This window comes from Trichomycterus rosablanca, chromosome 17 (genome assembly GCF_030014385.1).
Source record: "Trichomycterus rosablanca isolate fTriRos1 chromosome 17, fTriRos1.hap1, whole genome shotgun sequence".
NCBI lineage: Eukaryota > Metazoa > Chordata > Actinopteri > Siluriformes > Trichomycteridae > Trichomycterus > Trichomycterus rosablanca.
Window position 1 is genome coordinate 9,370,519 of NC_086004.1, and position 16,891 is coordinate 9,387,409.

Below are 16,891 nucleotides of genomic sequence, written 5' to 3' on the forward strand. Positions count from 1 at the left end.
TTGGGAATTATCACTTTTAATACATTTTATACACTGTACACTCTTGCTCACATATTAACACTACATTACACAAGTTCTTTTATAAATGAACCAGGGGACAAACAATGCAACTGTATCCAAAGTGATGGAATGACGGCTACCAGCAACCCTACACAGAATAACCTCTGATGAGCTGGACTATACATCTAACACTTCACTGGGACTGTAAAAGGGAAATCTCCTCCTGATGAAAGTCTCATCAGCATGTTGAATATCAGTGTAAGCTTTATGGAAATGGCATAGGAATATTGCATAGCAGAAACAATTGAAGCTTAGCTTGGAATTTTATAGAGACCAGCAATGCCTCTGTGTGATGCTTCTTTAAGTCCATTGGTTATTAAAACTAGCTGATGTGCAGACCTGAGGGTTAAAAAAAGATCCAGAATGTAGCAAAGCTTCTGAGAAATTACATTTATTGGAGGCATTTATGAGGATCCTTGTTCCAAAAAAGCAGAAGCTAAAATAATGTTGTTTAAAATAGTTTAACAGATCAGTGGTTCTCAAATGGAATCTTAAACTATGTTAATAGTACTACTGGTGGTACACTGAATGACCTTGAAATAAAAATGAAACCAAATAAAATCAATTTAAATTGATTGATTTTTTGGATAGTGTTTTCTTATTTTATTCGTGATCAATCTAGTGTGTTCTGTGTTTCATACATATAGTGTGAATGCTTCGCAAACATATTTTAATACACACTCCCTTCCAAGAATTTTAAGACTCATGTTTCCAATACCTTGCAAAAATAGAACATTATCAAACGCACTTGCTGACAATGAGGAGGATCATTGATAATATGAGATCTAATATTGATTTCACCACAGAACGTAGAACTGTAGCACTGCTACTGCTAGTAAGCAACAAAAATGCTGATATGAAAAAAACAGTCTATTCAAGTTTGGGAATCTCAATCTTCAGGATCATCTCTTTCACTGAAATGAAACAGCTCATCACACACACATAATGTTTTTCTGGATGAAGGTAGCATATAGGTGTTACTTAAAAGGTTGATTAAAAGTGGTGTTTAGTCTAAAGTGTGAGAACCACTGATATAGATATTTAATTTTTTTTATGTTTTTTTTTAATTCATCATTAAATACAGTCTGTTCTATTCTAATCTCAGCATGTTCTCATTGAATTTGCATACATCATTAAAAGAATTTAAAGGTCCCCTGGTAATGTTTTAAAAACAAGAGCTCATTTCTTGTTTTTGGTTATGTTTTAATTACAATAAGAGTTTCCCATGAGTTATACTTATAAAGCATACTTCTACATCATTTGCTTTGAACTCTGCATTGTGACAGTATAGATTAGATAGACAACAGAGCAAGCAACTGGACCGACATATCAAAATAACACTGTACTCTGAAAATATATTAACAGTTTTTCTTCCTTGTTCTCCTTTTTAAATACAGCCATCATAAGCAGTTCACAGAAACAATGAAAATATCGAGCTTTCAGTAAAATCGGTAAAGCACAAGTGGGTTGTGTTTACCACTTGTGAAAAGTATGGATCGTAATACAAAACATGTCGTAAATGTATCCCAGCAACGACGCCAAGGATAAAAGTAATGACACGTTTTCAAAAGGCTCATTGCACTTAATATATGGCAAACATGACAGTAGCTTTAACGTAAGCCTGGTGTAGTCCAGTCATTCAAGTCTCTCCATGTAAAAAATGCAAAACAGTCCATGGTCCCTGCTGACCTGTCAGGGTTGCGTCCAGCTTCTTCAATTATAATCCGATTCCTTTGACCAGAGAGGCCTCCAGAGTAATGTTGAATTCTTGCAAAGTCTGTAATACTCTAATTAAAGAGTTTACCAGAGGACGGTCCTTCAGTAGCGCTGTTTCTTCGTACATCTGTGCGGTGATGGGACAGTCAGCCAGTAGAGCTATCCAGTGATGCAGCAGGTGATCTCTGCAGGACAGTATACAGAGATAGCAAACGGTTACAGTTGAAGTTTACATGACTGGACACAGAAGTACTACAGAACAGGCAGTTTGGGGAATGAATAAATGTGTCTTTTTAACATCTATATGCACACTCGTGTTTAAATGAGACTGTAAATGAAGCTGAGGTCACAATACGAGAAAACAGATATAATATGAAATAAATGAATCTTCATGTTTTTTTTGTTTTTTTGTTTATGCATTTTCTCCCCTTTTTCTCCCTTTTAGCGCGTCCAATTGCCCGACTGCGTCATGCTTCCTCTCCACCAATGCCGATCCCTGCTCTGATTGAGGAGAACGAAGCTAACCCATACCCCCACTGACACGTGGGCAGCATGCAGTATGCATCTTATCACCAACACTTTGACGACTGCAGTGCAGCTCAGCACTGTGAACAGAGAGACACACCCTGAGAGCACTCTTTTCTCATCTCTGTGCAGGTGCCATCAATCAGCCAGCAGAGGTCGTAATTGCACCAGTCATGGGAGAGAGACCCCATCCAGCTTAGTACCACCCATATCTGAACAACAGGCCAATCGTTGTTCATGTGGCCACTCAGCCTTAGACGGCAAGCAGAACTGAGATTCGATACGATGTATTTACCGCTGCGCCACCTGAGTGGCCAATTGTGGGTATTTTAACAATGTTGAGAAAATCTTCTGGGTCAGAAACATCCATAGAGCAATTTAGAGTCTAGGTGTAAAAAAAATCACTGACTAACCTGGCTCCGAGGCACACGAGCATCTGGAATTTTCCGTCTTTGCCGATGCTTCTCGATGTGTTGCTGATGGCACGCATGAAGCGGCAAAAATGACGGACCCTCGTCTGATAGTTCTCATCCTGATTCACCAGGTTCTGCTCAGCACTTTCAAAGTAAACCTGTGCCTTTTCTAAAAATAAATAAAATATATACATACTTTATATTTCTGAACCATTGTCTAAGTATCAAAGTATTTCACTCTTAATTTAACAGGTTTTTTACCTAGAAAATCCCAAATGAAGACATTTTTGAAGAGGCGTGGTGATTTAAAGCTGTGCTGGAACACTTGCTCCAGAGCCCAGACCAGACCATACTCTCCACAAAGAAGAAGAGTCAGACTTCCTCTCTGAAATCAGACAAAGACATTCAGTAAAAGATTTTTTCTCTACAGTGAACGGTAGCAAAGATGGGATCCCAAAGAGGGATCTGACCTCTTTTTCTGGCTTATGGAAATGTTTCACAATTCCATTGATGGCCTCTCCCACTCCTTCCTGGATCTGCCCTGTGTTTAGCTCTGGTACAGAAACAGAACAAAACATGAATCATAAATGAGTGGCTCATATGGCATTAACATCATGTCAGAATAATTAGACATTTTCGATGCACAATATGTATCATTAAGTTTCGATTTACTAAAACAAACCCTAGTTTATTCAGTGGCAATTATCCCACGTATGTCACCTGAAGTGTTGTTTAGTGGTCAATAGTGAGCATTCCTGTTACCAAGTTTACTGCTGTTGTTACTGCTTGATGTATTGACCAGAATTGTCAACTACAGCTGTTGCACCCAGCCTTTCCTGCCTCAGACACTAAGAACTCTGTCTGTTGAGTACATGGTCAGGTTGGTTATACCACCAAAACTTGAACTTAAGACTGGAAACTTGACATTGATGGGGTAGCATATTAGGTGCACCACCATGCAAGTGCACTTCTCCAAAGTGTTTTAAACTGAAATGCAATATTAAGTTTTTATTTATTTATTTAAGCTCACAAGTAGTAAAGCTTATCAATTCACTGTCTTTGTATAGAATGATGATCTGGTTCCATTTAATAATGTTGAAATGACCCTTGGATATACACATACAGATCAGCATCACAGTGATTTTAGAAGAGAGTCGAAATTATTAATAGTTACAGATTAAAGTAACTGGAAAGTTATTAAGTTATTCAACTCTCTTGGGCTGCTCACATTACTTTCTATCAGAGTCATCTAATTGCAAGAACAAACCATGACAGAGAACCTAGGATTCAATGTACAATGTACAGAAATTGTAATGCAGTTCCCTGACCAATCAAGCTGTGTTGAAATCAAGTGAGGTCCTGCCGATGTGGATTGGTTCCGTGCTTGATCACTGCACTCCGCTTTTTAGCAGCAAAATCAAAATGAGTCTTGCAACAACAACATGCAGGTTCTGGTCTTTACTTCGGCTCGGCATTACTTACTTGGTTTGCTGTTTGGTGAGATGGTGACAAATCGGCGCATCATGCCAGGCGACTGCTGCATGGGAGGAGTGCGGCACATTCTTTCATCATTTTCTGAACCTGCAGTTATTAGCTCTCCGACCAAGATTCTCTCTAAACTGCCATCGTCCACCCCCTTACCGAGCCAGCGACCACATGGGAACCTTGACACAAAGACGCACACACATCTGTATTTGCTAATCACAAATGTACAATGACAATTAGTGTTCCTGTCAAATCTACTGATAAATTCGTACTTGTAGGTGTGACCTGTGATCCCATTCCGAACCAGAACGCACTCCACGAGCCACTTGGCGTACAGACCTGAGTTGTCATGGCCCATCTGCACTGTGGTCAACTTGCCCAAATTCTGGCACTGTGAAGAAAGCACATTTAGTTAAACATGTTACTAAAGCCTGGTTCAACTAACTTCTCAAGACCTGGAGAGTTTGACAAGGATGTTTCCATTCTTTGTGATATAGTAGGACATCGTGGGTCTGTCTGAAAACATAGTGAGCTCTCAACATAGTCTGCATTTTATGGCATCCTATAGGCACTTCGAGAAGAAGTCTGTCTAAATTCTTAGATCTGTTAAAATGCTGCCTACTGAGGTGCCTTAATTCTGAGTGATAATCTGACTGACTAATGAGGGAGCATCCGATGCTTCCTTAGCAATAAAGGTAATCCCAGCATTCAGTGCGGCACACTAAGTTATCAGTATTTAAGTAAAGCTGCACAATAGTCAACCTTGATACAAACAGCTGATTGTTTATCCAAAAAATAAAATCACAGTTAGATACGTAACATCACTCACCTCAAAAGTAATCTCCAAAGTGTTCTTGGGCACCTGGAGTACTCCGGTTTCAGCCAGCTCTCCAGAAACACATACCCACGGATTGGCTGTGAACATGGAGCCACCGAGCTTCTTACTGGGAATGACCACCACGTGATAGGGCATCACTGCAGTAAAACATCAGAAAGATCAGTAAAACATAAGCAGGGCTGCTCTCAGTTATTACAGTGCTTGTATATGCTGTGTCTGTGTGCCATATAAATAAGACTCACTAATGGTGGTGAAGACGTTAGTAAAGCAGAAGTAGTCAACAGCGTTGAAAGACAACAGGTGATATAGAAACTGCTCTTTCTCATCATCACAGCGCAGAAAAGCATAGCGTTTGTACAGTTTCCTGCAGGAAAAAAATGAAAAATGTTGTTTGATTTGTGCCAGTTGAATGCATGTTGCCCTGCGATGAACTGGCAACCTGTCCAGAGTAATTCGGCTAGTGATTTGGATTTGGTTAACCGGACCCAGACATGATAAAACGGTTAAAAACCTTCATAATATGCAAAAATGCTTAACATGATTGTTTTATATATTGTTGAAATACCATAAGCGGCACTATTACATACAGTCCTTTAAATAGCAATATATTAGACTCTTATTCATTGTAGTCACCAGTTGGTGCAGTTGGTGGTCTTACTTGGCGAGCTCATGATCAGAAAGGAGCTGTTTGAGATGTCTAGATAGCAGTTTCTTCTCCATGGAGAGTCGCACCCAGGCCCTGGCCTTCCCAACATCCGTCTTAATCTCACTGATGTTCTGAATGTGCCTGAAAAGACAAGAATGGTTTCAGCTGGAGGTACCAAAATATATGCACTGTGCACAGAATGAAAGTGTGTAGTTGATATATTTACTTTAAATATATTAAATAACACTACTTATTTTCCCTAGTAAACAAATAACCACACTACCAGTATGAGGAAAAATACAAAGGCATAGACTTTAAGCCTCCTCCTAGCTATGTATTGCTTTCCTGTGGTGCGGTTAAGCTCAGTAAGCCTAGACGTTTGTCTGGCAGACTGTCTGTGTTATTCAGAGCTATAGCACCAGTCCTGTCCAGACAAATTCCCTTTCAGTCGACCTCTGTTTACAAAGGATTTTCAAACTAAGATCACTTCATCATTCACTAAACACACAATTCTTCTACCCGTAACTACCACAGACAAGCAAAGACAACTCAGTATCAACGGGAATGGATCTGAAACCAGCACAAACAGAATCATTTTCAGCCAAAATAAAATAACCAATCAATACAAACAGTATGTTCATTTTTTAAACTAGCATTTCAGACTTGTCACAAGAATCACCTCATTTTGCAATTTCATAATTTAAATGTTTTAAGCTGTAAGCTTTTCTTTATTTTGAATTTGTATATTCACATTACATTATCCCTTAAATAGTTTTCCTAATCAAACAGTTTTCCTAATCTGCATATTTCTTTGCAGATTTCTTGCTCACTCCTGTACACTTGGTCCCTGGCCAAGTACAGTACAGTACAATGCAGGTCACGTGACAAAGAAACAAACAAAAAACTAAACGGGGGATCACTTATTTTAATTCTAGAACGTACCGTACAATAATTTTCTATGCACAGAAAAAGAGCCATTAATAACATTTGCGCCCCAATGAAGGCAACAGCAGGTTACGATTTATATTGACAGTAAGTTGACAGTAAGTGTACAGATTATAAAATCTTCACTTGTACATTGTGGTGTATCACACTGCAGCTCTCTAACAAAATATACTGGATTAAAAACAACCGAGTAGCTACTTATACAAACCAACCAAAAAAAAGAAAAACTATTTATTCTTTCTTTGACTGACCTCATGTCCTCAATGAGGGAGATTTTAAGTGGAGGCAATGCTAAACTGGCATCTGACTTCCGCCTCTCTGTGTCGTGAATGAGACCTGAAAAACGCAAAAGAGAAACATTACATCTCCTCATTCATGTTTATCCAATACCACAGAGTATAATAACTAACAGTGCTAGATCAACGTTCAAATCTTACCAGGGGGCCCTAAACTAGCTGGTGTGGCATCCCTCTTCTCTTTGCTCTCTTGGTAATGCAGCAGATGTGACCACAAGGCTGATTTTCCCTACGAGAGAAAATGGAAAATATGCCCTCATACAGAAATACCTCTTGTAAAATTGACGAAATGAACAATTCCTACAGAACACAACAGAAAGCCCACAAGTTAGTGCGTGTATAATTTTATGTCTGTTGTTCTGACAAACCTGTTTTACTTGTAGCCCATGACTCCAGATCCTCTCCAGTAGGTCACACAAGCTAGCAATGAGTGTGTTCTCCTCTACACCGGTGATGCTAACTTCGCCATGTCCGAGCTCCACGGCCTCTCTGCCCATCTTCTCCACCAGCATGCGCTTAGTCTAAACCAAAAAGCAGATCAAGGTCACAGAAACGTAAATAGAAATGAAGTTGGAGCAGGTGCAGGACCCCCATAACTATTTCTAACATAAAACAGTTGATACCTTATTCCTGCACTCTTTTAACAGACCCTCCACAAATTTCCAGTTGGTCTGTGCGATGACAGATGGAGACAGGTTGGAAAGTTTAGGCTGACGGATGGTTGTTCCCATATTCCGGGCCTCCTGAATGTATTTCTGTAATCCAAGAATAAAAAATTTAAAAATGATGATTAGGGCAGTACAAAATGATCATAGCAAGGGCTAAATGTTTGCTTAAAATAGTGATAACACCTTATAAGACACCAAACTAAAGCCATGATTTACTACAACTGCAAATAATGGTAATATTTTAGCAATAATTTGGCTAACAGACTGTGGGCTAGAAGTACCGCTACGTGTGTTCAAATTGCAATGGCGTAAAAGATGAATTTGCCTAAGCTGTAGCATATTAGGCAAACTTTGCTACGCCGGAGTTGAAAGAGCTCCCCAGTGGTGCTATCTCCTGGACATACGTCTACATACAGACATGTCCAGGGTTTGTTGCTGCATTGCACCCTATGATTCAGAGAAAAACATAACTGCTGTGACCAGGACAAAGCAGTGTTTAATCATAAAACTGACAGAAATAACATTTTTACTTCTATTTATGTGATCAAATGTTGTTTATTCTAAGTAATGTGTTTTTTTTCTTATGAGTAGGCGCCATTCTCACGAGCAGCAGCACATACCGCATCCACCTTGACAGACTTTATGCACGGCCTGAAGGACTGCGAGAACCAGTAGTAATCCAGTGACAGAAGCAGCTGAAGCTCCGGAAACAGACACTCCATATGCTGACAGTGCGCAAAGGCATGAAGTGTGCATGTTCGTGCGAGTCAGTATGAAAAACAGACCATGACGCGACCGTGCAAGAACAGAAAAGATGGAAAGAAAAGAGGTCCAGGTAGCAAGTGAAAAAAATAAACACAAGAATTAATCAAATGTGGAACAGAAATAAGGAAACAAACAGTAAAGTAAAACAGATGGTTGAGAGAATGGAAGTTAATGAGAAGCATGCAAAGCATGAGAAAGTAACAAGCGTAAAAATGCTAAATTAAACCAGAAGGTTATTAGCGGAGCAGACGGTGTCTACCTCTCTCTGATCGTTGTCCAGGTAAAGATGCTCTGCATGCTGCTTCTGTCTATCTCTTCTTCTCCACTGGGCTGGAGCACTCCGCTTTGTCCATCTAATGCAACATAACATTGATACAAAATATAACAGCAGTAAAATGATATGTATTTTCTCTGTTTAATTAATTACTTCATTAATAAAGCTTCAGGCACGGACTGTTTTTCTATACAAAATTCGGCACAAATTTCAATAAATTTAAAACTAAATTGTTGCTGATGATTAATTTTCAACAGCAACTTTCAGTGCAAATACAATTAGGCAAGTATGTGCACAATTCTATTAATTATTTACCTTTACCAGGTGCTTTTTTATTCAAAGCCACTAAAAAATGTAATCAAATATAGTACAGTCAATGTAATTAAGGCTGAGCAGTAGCAAATTTACTGTGACAGGGTTAGAATTAGCAACCTTCTGACCACTAGTCCATAACCTTAGCCACTCAGCTAGCACTTGGTGGGTGCAACTGTTTCAGTCACACCTATTGCTAACAGGTATATGAAACCTATTGTATTTAAATAGGTTAAAATTGGTTGATGATTAATTAGCGTTATGGCCTTCAGCTCTCTCCTGGCTAGGAGACTGATACTGTTTAAATGGAAGGACTCTGCTCCTACATATTGCCAGTGGTTTACAGAAGTCGCTAGTCATCTCAGACTGGAGAAGATTAGATACACTGTCCGGGGGTCTACTGAGAAATTGTACAATATCTGGCAGCCCTTTCTGGCACATATTGGGGAGGTGGGCGCTAACGGCACGACGGTATAATTAATTAACATATATAACTTTAATGTGATGGCATTTTCTGTTTTGATTTATTGTATACTGGCTGTGTTTTAAGTTTGAATACTCATGTCTGGTCTGGGGGGAAGGGGACTTTGTTCCTTTTTTTTTATTTTTGTAAAATAGTAAAAAAAAAAAAAATAAACAGACTTTGATCCAAAAAAAAAAATTGGTTGATGATCAATTTTCCAACACTAACATTTAGTGCAAATAAAATTCGGCACAGAAGCTGAGCAAACTGAGGGTTGAGAGCTTTGCTCAGGGGCCCAACAGTGGCAACAAGTGGCAGTAATGAGCCTTGAACCAGAACCTTTGGATTACTATTCAAGAACCTTAATTGCTGAGCTAACACCGCCCTTTTGAGCAAAGGTTTACAAAATAGTGTCTACAATTTATATTAACCCTTGTTCTTCAAAATGCTGTAGACAGAGTGAACATTAAAAGCAAGGATTATCTTGCTATAGTCTAGTCTAGCTCTAGTCTTACTTGTTGCTAATGGGTCCAGAGGCCAGTACGTCAGACTGCAGCCGGGGGAAAAAGCCCTGCTCATAACGACCCTGTCCAATCTTCATGTCCAGCAGGTGTGGATGCACAGCCGTGTGGTCGATCTTGGACAGGCGCATTTCGATGGCTTTTTCTAAAGGAGAAAAGCAAGAACCAAAAGGTGAACATAAGAAACACAAGAACGTGTCACATATAGAGATGCATGAGTACCGATACTAGTATCGGGTATTAGCCCGATACCGCGCTCATTAACTCGTACTCGTACTCGCAAACGAGGCTCCGATACTAAACATCCGATACCGTGTGCCTAGTGCACGTTGCTGCGTTAACGCAGGGATTTTCAACCTGTGGGGCGCGAGTACTTGTCTGGGGGGCACGAGTGCCTGACCGGGGGGCGTGACATTACGAGATTTTTTTACTTCTAAAACTAAAGCAATTCATTTTTCACCCACTGGAGACAGATTGAATTATTCTCACTGACCACGCTCACACGCACATTTAATGTTATTCAGTTCCGTTTGACAAAAAAAACCCTTCAAAATAGAGCTAACAGTGAAGATAAACCGGTTACAAAAGCAGCGACCGCTGTTATAGGACGTGTTTGTGTTCAATACTCTGTTCACAGTGTCGATACAAGTGATTCAGGAGTCGACTCATTTTAAGCGCAGCGTAAGTTTCTTTTCTCAGTCATCTCTCCGTGTTTACTGTTATAATGAATGTTGCGGTTGTAAATAAACACCAAATACTACAGAACATTCTGTGCGACTCGCTTACCTTATAAAGCTCAGGCTTAATTATACTGGTTATTACCACAGAGCGGGAGCCGACTCAGAGTCGTTTACGATTTACCGAGGTGAACCACGAATGTACAGTATGTGCTGATAGAATCGGCTCAGATGGGATCGGACTGTATTATCTTTTTAAAGTAAATATTTCAATCAGCAGAATCGCATCGCATGTATGATGTGCACAACGTTAATTACGTGCGTTTATTAATGAACGTTTACGTTAGCTTGTCAGAAGCTTTCTCAATGATGTCTGTTCCACTGCACTATTTTACACTAAAACTACACTATTCCATAATGCTCCAGATTGCATCATTCTAAATAGGTATCGGTATCTGCGAGTGCAAAAATACATGTACTTGTACTCGTACTCGGTTGGGAAAAAATGGTATCGATGCATCCCTAGTCACATATATGCTGATATTTCAGAAAGCTTTACGTCACATGTCTCCAATGTTCCCTATGAGGCTGGGAAGGTGAAATAGATGAGGACCATCACGCCTCTGTATTCCACCCACACACCTAGCAGTGAACAAGCATTACACAACCCAACACCTCCTCTCACTGAAAACCACTCCACGCTCATGTAGGTTCAGCTCAACTTCTCACCAAGTATATGAACATTTTCAAACTAAATTATTCATAACTTGTCAACACATAATGATTTTTAAGGACTTTAAATAATAAGACTTTCAAAAATATTTACATAATTCTACATGTAGAGATTTGGGCTGGAATGGTGATTTTGTACTACAATGACATACTTAACCTTTAGTACCGAATTTTAAACAGAAAACTGAAGTATTCCTGACATACAGAATTAATGGAGGACACAAGAAGGTTAATGACACTACTTATTATCAGTACGATTTTCATAGTCTATGTTTTCCTTATGTGGGCGGCACAGTGTTGAAGCACAGTGTTAGAGTGAGTGCAATCGCTCATTCTTATCAATTTCTACTATTAGTCATTCTTATCAATTCCAGTTGGTTTGTTGTCTAGGTTTAGACATATGGCCTGAGCTAGGCAGTGTGGATGAAGTTTAATATTTTTCTTGCTTTATGTTTAACCACAAATACTATCCTGTTGTTGCTTTAATTATAAGTTATTTTATTACTCTTGTTTCAAATGCTCTCTGACTTCATTGACTTCCATCTTTACCATACTGCTAGACTTCACAAAGAGGGCTATTTATCCGTGTAAAGTTAATCAAAGGTTAAGCGAGTTAAGAAAAATAATGTGTTGCATGCAATCGAAGCTAATCTTACAGTCAAAAGGGGTTTAAATACTTTTTAATAAACTGACAAAATACATAATGTATCATAAAGTAACTATTTAAAAATTGTCTCATGACTAAGCAGATCAAGAATTAGAAATTGCCATTAGAAATTGTGAGCTACTAAAAATTACATAAAAACACATAAAACATTATCTTTATTAACTCTTTAAACATTGTGCTACCACTCAACAACAACAGGCACCACTAATCTTCTGATTTAGGATCTGAAAATTAAATAACGTGATGCCTACAAAGCAGAAAGAGGGCATAAAATAGATGTCAAATGGAACTAAGTATTGGAAACTAGGATGAAGTAAATCAAATGCAGGATCTGTAAGAACTATTCGATACAGCTGCTTGGATGCTGGCCCAAATGTCAATGCCAAACCACCAAATAAAAGCAAAGAAACCTGCAGGAAAGTTTAGCCAACAAAAGAGTGGTGTGCATCGCTGCTTGAGGAAACATAATCTGTTTGAACGTGTAATCAGACAGAAGGTATTTTCTCTGACTTTATCACAAACATAAATGTCTGAGGGATGCAAAATAATACCCAGAAAAACCAGAATAATTTTTGTAACATGCTGTGAACTGATAAAGTAAAAATGAAACCCTTTAGGTACAATCGTAGATGTAAAGTACACCTTATCAACTATGTGAGGTGGATCTGTTATGCTTTGGAGCTGTGTGGAGGCCAGTGACACAGGAAACAATGTACGGACAGATACAGATAAAATAATGGATTCTACTGTATATCAGCAAATTCTGGGCACAAACATGACACAGTCAGTAAAAAAACTGAAGCTAGAAAGAGGCTGGCTTTCACGACAGTACAATGATTGAAAGCACTCAGTCCCTTGAATGTTTGATCTGGAAAATCTGTGGGCGATGAATCAACAATATCAGAAGAAGAAGCATTTTAAAAAAGTGTGAGTAAAAATTCAAGAATGAAAAATTGAGTAAATAAAAAGTGTTTCTTTATTAAAAATAGAACAAAAGGTCTCCTACAATTAATATTTTTCCATTAGTAAATAAAAAAAATCTAAAATAATTGTGTACTGATATTTTCTAACATACGGCATTAAAATAAATTACTGCTGTGTTTATTTCTTTTTATTTAACAAAATATGTCATTTGGTCAAGAATGTTCACACTTGTACAGTTCATATGGATGTTTACTATTGCAGAATCTATTTAAATAATAATTGTATTAAAAAGTTTATTTATAAATAAAAAAACATGCATACATTTGGCCGAAAAATACAATATTCAGATGAGGGATTTGTTTGTGTTTTGCTCTCACCTGATTCCTCAATGTTGGTGCACTTCTGGTACATGGAGGTGCGCAGTGTCGGCGTCCTGACGTTCAGCAGCCGAACTTTTTCCACGCGAGAATCAAACACTCTCAGGGTGTGCTCTTTGTCTTCATCATCATGGTACAGGATCTTGCCATCGATGAAGGAGGCGAACATCTGCGTCTCCAGGAAGCGGGACAGGAAGGGCAGGTATGGCTCTGGTTGGTCGGACAGGAAGGAGGCCTGTGATAATATTTAGCAATGTACAAGCGGTTAGTTTCTGAAACAGTAAGATATAAAAATGAAATGGATACAAAAACCTAGTTAATTCCTAGGTATTAAAAAACAAATAAAAAAGCCAAGTGAAGTCTCATGGTTTAGCAAATGTTTTTTTGTGTTTTGTATAAGAATTTCGAATTATTTTGTAAGCCGAATATGTTATAACAGGCATTCAGAAAGGGGGTATTTATCATTCTGACCAGGGAAGAACCTTCCCCAAGCTGTTAGAACGTACACAAAGTTAGAAATACAGAGGTACCTTTAAACTCAACATCAAATGGTTGTGAGCTGGGAGTGGAATTGAGTTTAAGGTTTAAAAGACGTTGAGTTTAAAGGTCTTTTGTCCCATAAGGATGTATGGGGAACCTGTTCATGTGTTCCATGGTCCCGTGGAACTGCATATACTTTAAAAAGGTAATTTAAAAGAATGGGGTTGTTTTTGACACTTATAAACCTGAACTTTACCTTGACTTATTGTTTCCTTATGCTTCTTAATCGTGGAGACGGTTGATCTTGGAATACCGTATTCCTTAGGGCGCATTCACATGAAAAGCGGTAAAACCACTTTAGCGCCGGCTATGTCGTCGTTTCCTATGGTGTGGATTTGACAATTATTTCACTCAAATGCAGATCCGTCTCATCTTCGCACTCTGATGACGTTTTAAAGCATCGCTCAAGCCAAGTGCTGAACAAAGCAGCAGTTTGCGCCGAGACTCGCAGTGAGCAAAGCGGAAAACGCTTTCATGTGAAGGCGCCCTAATGTTTTGTTTACGTCGCTCACCCCTTTGTTTTGCTTTTAGTGCGACCTACACGAGCCAAACAAGTTCTCAAACCTACGAGTTTAAAGGTACAAATTTCTCAACGAAGGGCGTCAAGTTTCAAAGATTTCGAGTTTAGGGAAGGTCGAGTTACAAGGTACCACTTTATATAATTTATTCTTTTAAAAAAATGATTGTATACATCTGTTAACAGATGCAACTAAAGCCCTAAACACAATAATTACAGCGGTGCTCACATACTTTTGGCCTAAGAGTGTACATTTGTTGGGAATATAATGAGCATTGTTGATTTTGTTGATTCTGTAGAATCTAAGCAGCTGCTCACCTTGTCAAAGTTCTGCATCTGGTCTCGGTTGCTGAACCAGGACTCTTTGTCCTGGCTGGGCTGGATGACGAACACCTCGTAGTCGGCAAACATCTGGGTGAAGCGGTTGGCGAAAACCTCCCGAACCCGAATGTTGAGCTGGTGCATTTTTAGCTCATCCTCATCACACTGCACCTTTCCTTCCTTATTAGGTCTTGTGCACTCCTTCACATCCAGCTGGTCCAGATACAACAAGACAAAAAAAGGTTTGGACAGTCAGGTAAAATGTCATGTTTTAAATAAGTATAAATAAGTGAACACAAACTAATATATCTGATTTTTTTTTTCTGCAAATTGTAGTGCACATTTTTTTAATTGATTGCTAATATACATATACTGATCAGCCATAACATTAAAACCTTTGTTAACCTTGTTTTTTACACTCACTGTACATTTTATCAGCTCCACATACTATTTAGGAGCTCTTTGAAGTTCTACAATTACTGACTGTAGTCCATCTGTTTTTTTGCATACTGTTTTAGCCTACTTTCGCCCTGTTCTTCAATGGTCAGGACCCCCACAGGACCACCACAGAGTAGGTATTATTTAGGTGGTGGATCATTTCCAGCACTGCAGTGACAATTACTTGGTGGTGGAGTGTTAGTGTGTGTTGTGCTGGTATGCGTGGATCAGACACAGCAGCACTGCTGGAGTTTTTAAATACCGCGTCCACTCACTGCCCACTCTATTAGACACTCCTACCTAGTTAGTCCACCTTGTAGATGTAAAGTCAGAGACAATCGCTCATCTATTGCTGCTGTTTGAGTTGGTCATCTTCTAGACCTTCATCAGTGGTAACAGGACGCTGCCCACAGGGCGCTGTTGGCTGGATATATTTTTGGTTGGTGGACTATTCTCAGTCCAGCAGTAACAGTGAGGTGTTTAAAAACTCCAGCAGCGCTGCTGTGTCTTATCCACTCATACCAGCACAACACACACTAACACACAACCACCATGTCAGTGTCACTGCAGAGCTGAGAATGACCCACCACCCAAATAATACCTGCTCTGTAGTGGTCCTGTGGGGGTCCTGACCACTGAAGAACAGGGTGAAACAGATGGACTACAGGCAGTAATTGTAGAACTACAAAGTGCTTCTATATGGTAAGTGGAGCAGATAAAATGACCAGTGAGTGTAAAAACAAGGAGGTGGTTTTAATGTTATGGCTCTTCAGTGTATAAGAAGCATAAATATTAAAATGTGCCATAACTTTTGCACATGCCACATTTTATGCAAACAAATGATCACTGTTTGTTCAAATGAGCAAATTAGCTCTTTATTACTATGCATAATAGTATGCAGACTGCAAATCACAAAAGAACATCAGTATTTCATTGCTTTTGTATAATTGTAGTGCAGATTTGTGCAAAATACAGAAGTACAACAAGCTCATGGTTGGGTGTCTGTACATTTTTGGCCATATAGGGTACTTTACTAGGGATGTCCCGATCAAGTTTTTTTGTTCCCGATCATTAATTTTGATCCCGATCCGATACCGAGTCTCAAACCGATACTTGTATTTTCTAGATATTGTCTAGATAAGAACTACATAATACTGTTCACACAGTGCACACTTCAAGTACATTACAATTATTCAAATCAATCCAATGCATATGTTTAACAACTGAATAGCTCTGCAGTGCTGTAGGAAAAAAATTGCCTGCATCTAAGCTATTGCTTAACTTTCTTTTCTTTTTACAAAATAAAAGTAAACAAATGTAGTGCAGCATTGTAGTAGTAAAACTAGAACACTCGAAATGGGTGAGATAATTACAGTTTCATTTTGAACTTTACATTAAAAGAACATAATTCTGTTTAATGCAGTGATACACTAAAAATGAACAGAAATCTCCACTCAGAAGTGGTGTAGCAGCTTAACTTAAATATAAAAAAAACAAATAAGTTACTTAACAGCATTACAGTAAAACCTGAATACCAAAATAAAATGGAAAGTCACTCTTTTGTTATGAAGGAAAGCCAGTTCTTAAAGTGCTTGTATTGTGACAATGGTTTGATGAACGTTTCTATGTGAAGTGAGTGTGTTTTGACCCTTTGGGGCTTCCATAGTGCATGGAATAGCGTGCTTGGCTCTAGCTGTCTGCTATTCGGTACCGTAACAGAAGAAGTTAATAAAGTGTTAAATGCTCCTGACAATTTGTGAATACAGCGTGT

General features: G+C 38.8%; 1 protein-coding gene across 2 annotated transcripts in view; it reads right to left on the reverse strand.

Annotated features, from left to right (window-relative positions):
- The window catches only part of dennd5a (DENN/MADD domain containing 5A), a 54,366-nt gene continuing 37,475 nt past the window's right edge, over positions 1–16,891 (reverse strand). For both annotated transcript variants that reach the window (XM_063012695.1, XM_063012694.1), the window contains 17 exons: positions 14,680–14,895; positions 13,305–13,539; positions 9,922–10,072; positions 8,617–8,710; positions 7,548–7,679; positions 7,293–7,445; positions 7,066–7,153; positions 6,880–6,964; positions 5,696–5,824; positions 5,280–5,401; positions 5,029–5,174; positions 4,472–4,590; positions 4,197–4,378; positions 3,185–3,267; positions 2,976–3,099; positions 2,715–2,883; positions 1–1,961 (listed from right to left, as the gene is read on the reverse strand). In XM_063012695.1, coding sequence (XP_062868765.1) covers positions 1,778–1,961; positions 2,715–2,883; positions 2,976–3,099; positions 3,185–3,267; positions 4,197–4,378; positions 4,472–4,590; positions 5,029–5,174; positions 5,280–5,401; positions 5,696–5,824; positions 6,880–6,964; positions 7,066–7,153; positions 7,293–7,445; positions 7,548–7,679; positions 8,617–8,710; positions 9,922–10,072; positions 13,305–13,539; positions 14,680–14,895 — 2,412 coding nt within the window. In that variant the 3' untranslated portion in view covers positions 1–1,777. The remainder of the gene's footprint in view (positions 1,962–2,714; positions 2,884–2,975; positions 3,100–3,184; positions 3,268–4,196; positions 4,379–4,471; positions 4,591–5,028; positions 5,175–5,279; positions 5,402–5,695; positions 5,825–6,879; positions 6,965–7,065; positions 7,154–7,292; positions 7,446–7,547; positions 7,680–8,616; positions 8,711–9,921; positions 10,073–13,304; positions 13,540–14,679; positions 14,896–16,891) is intronic.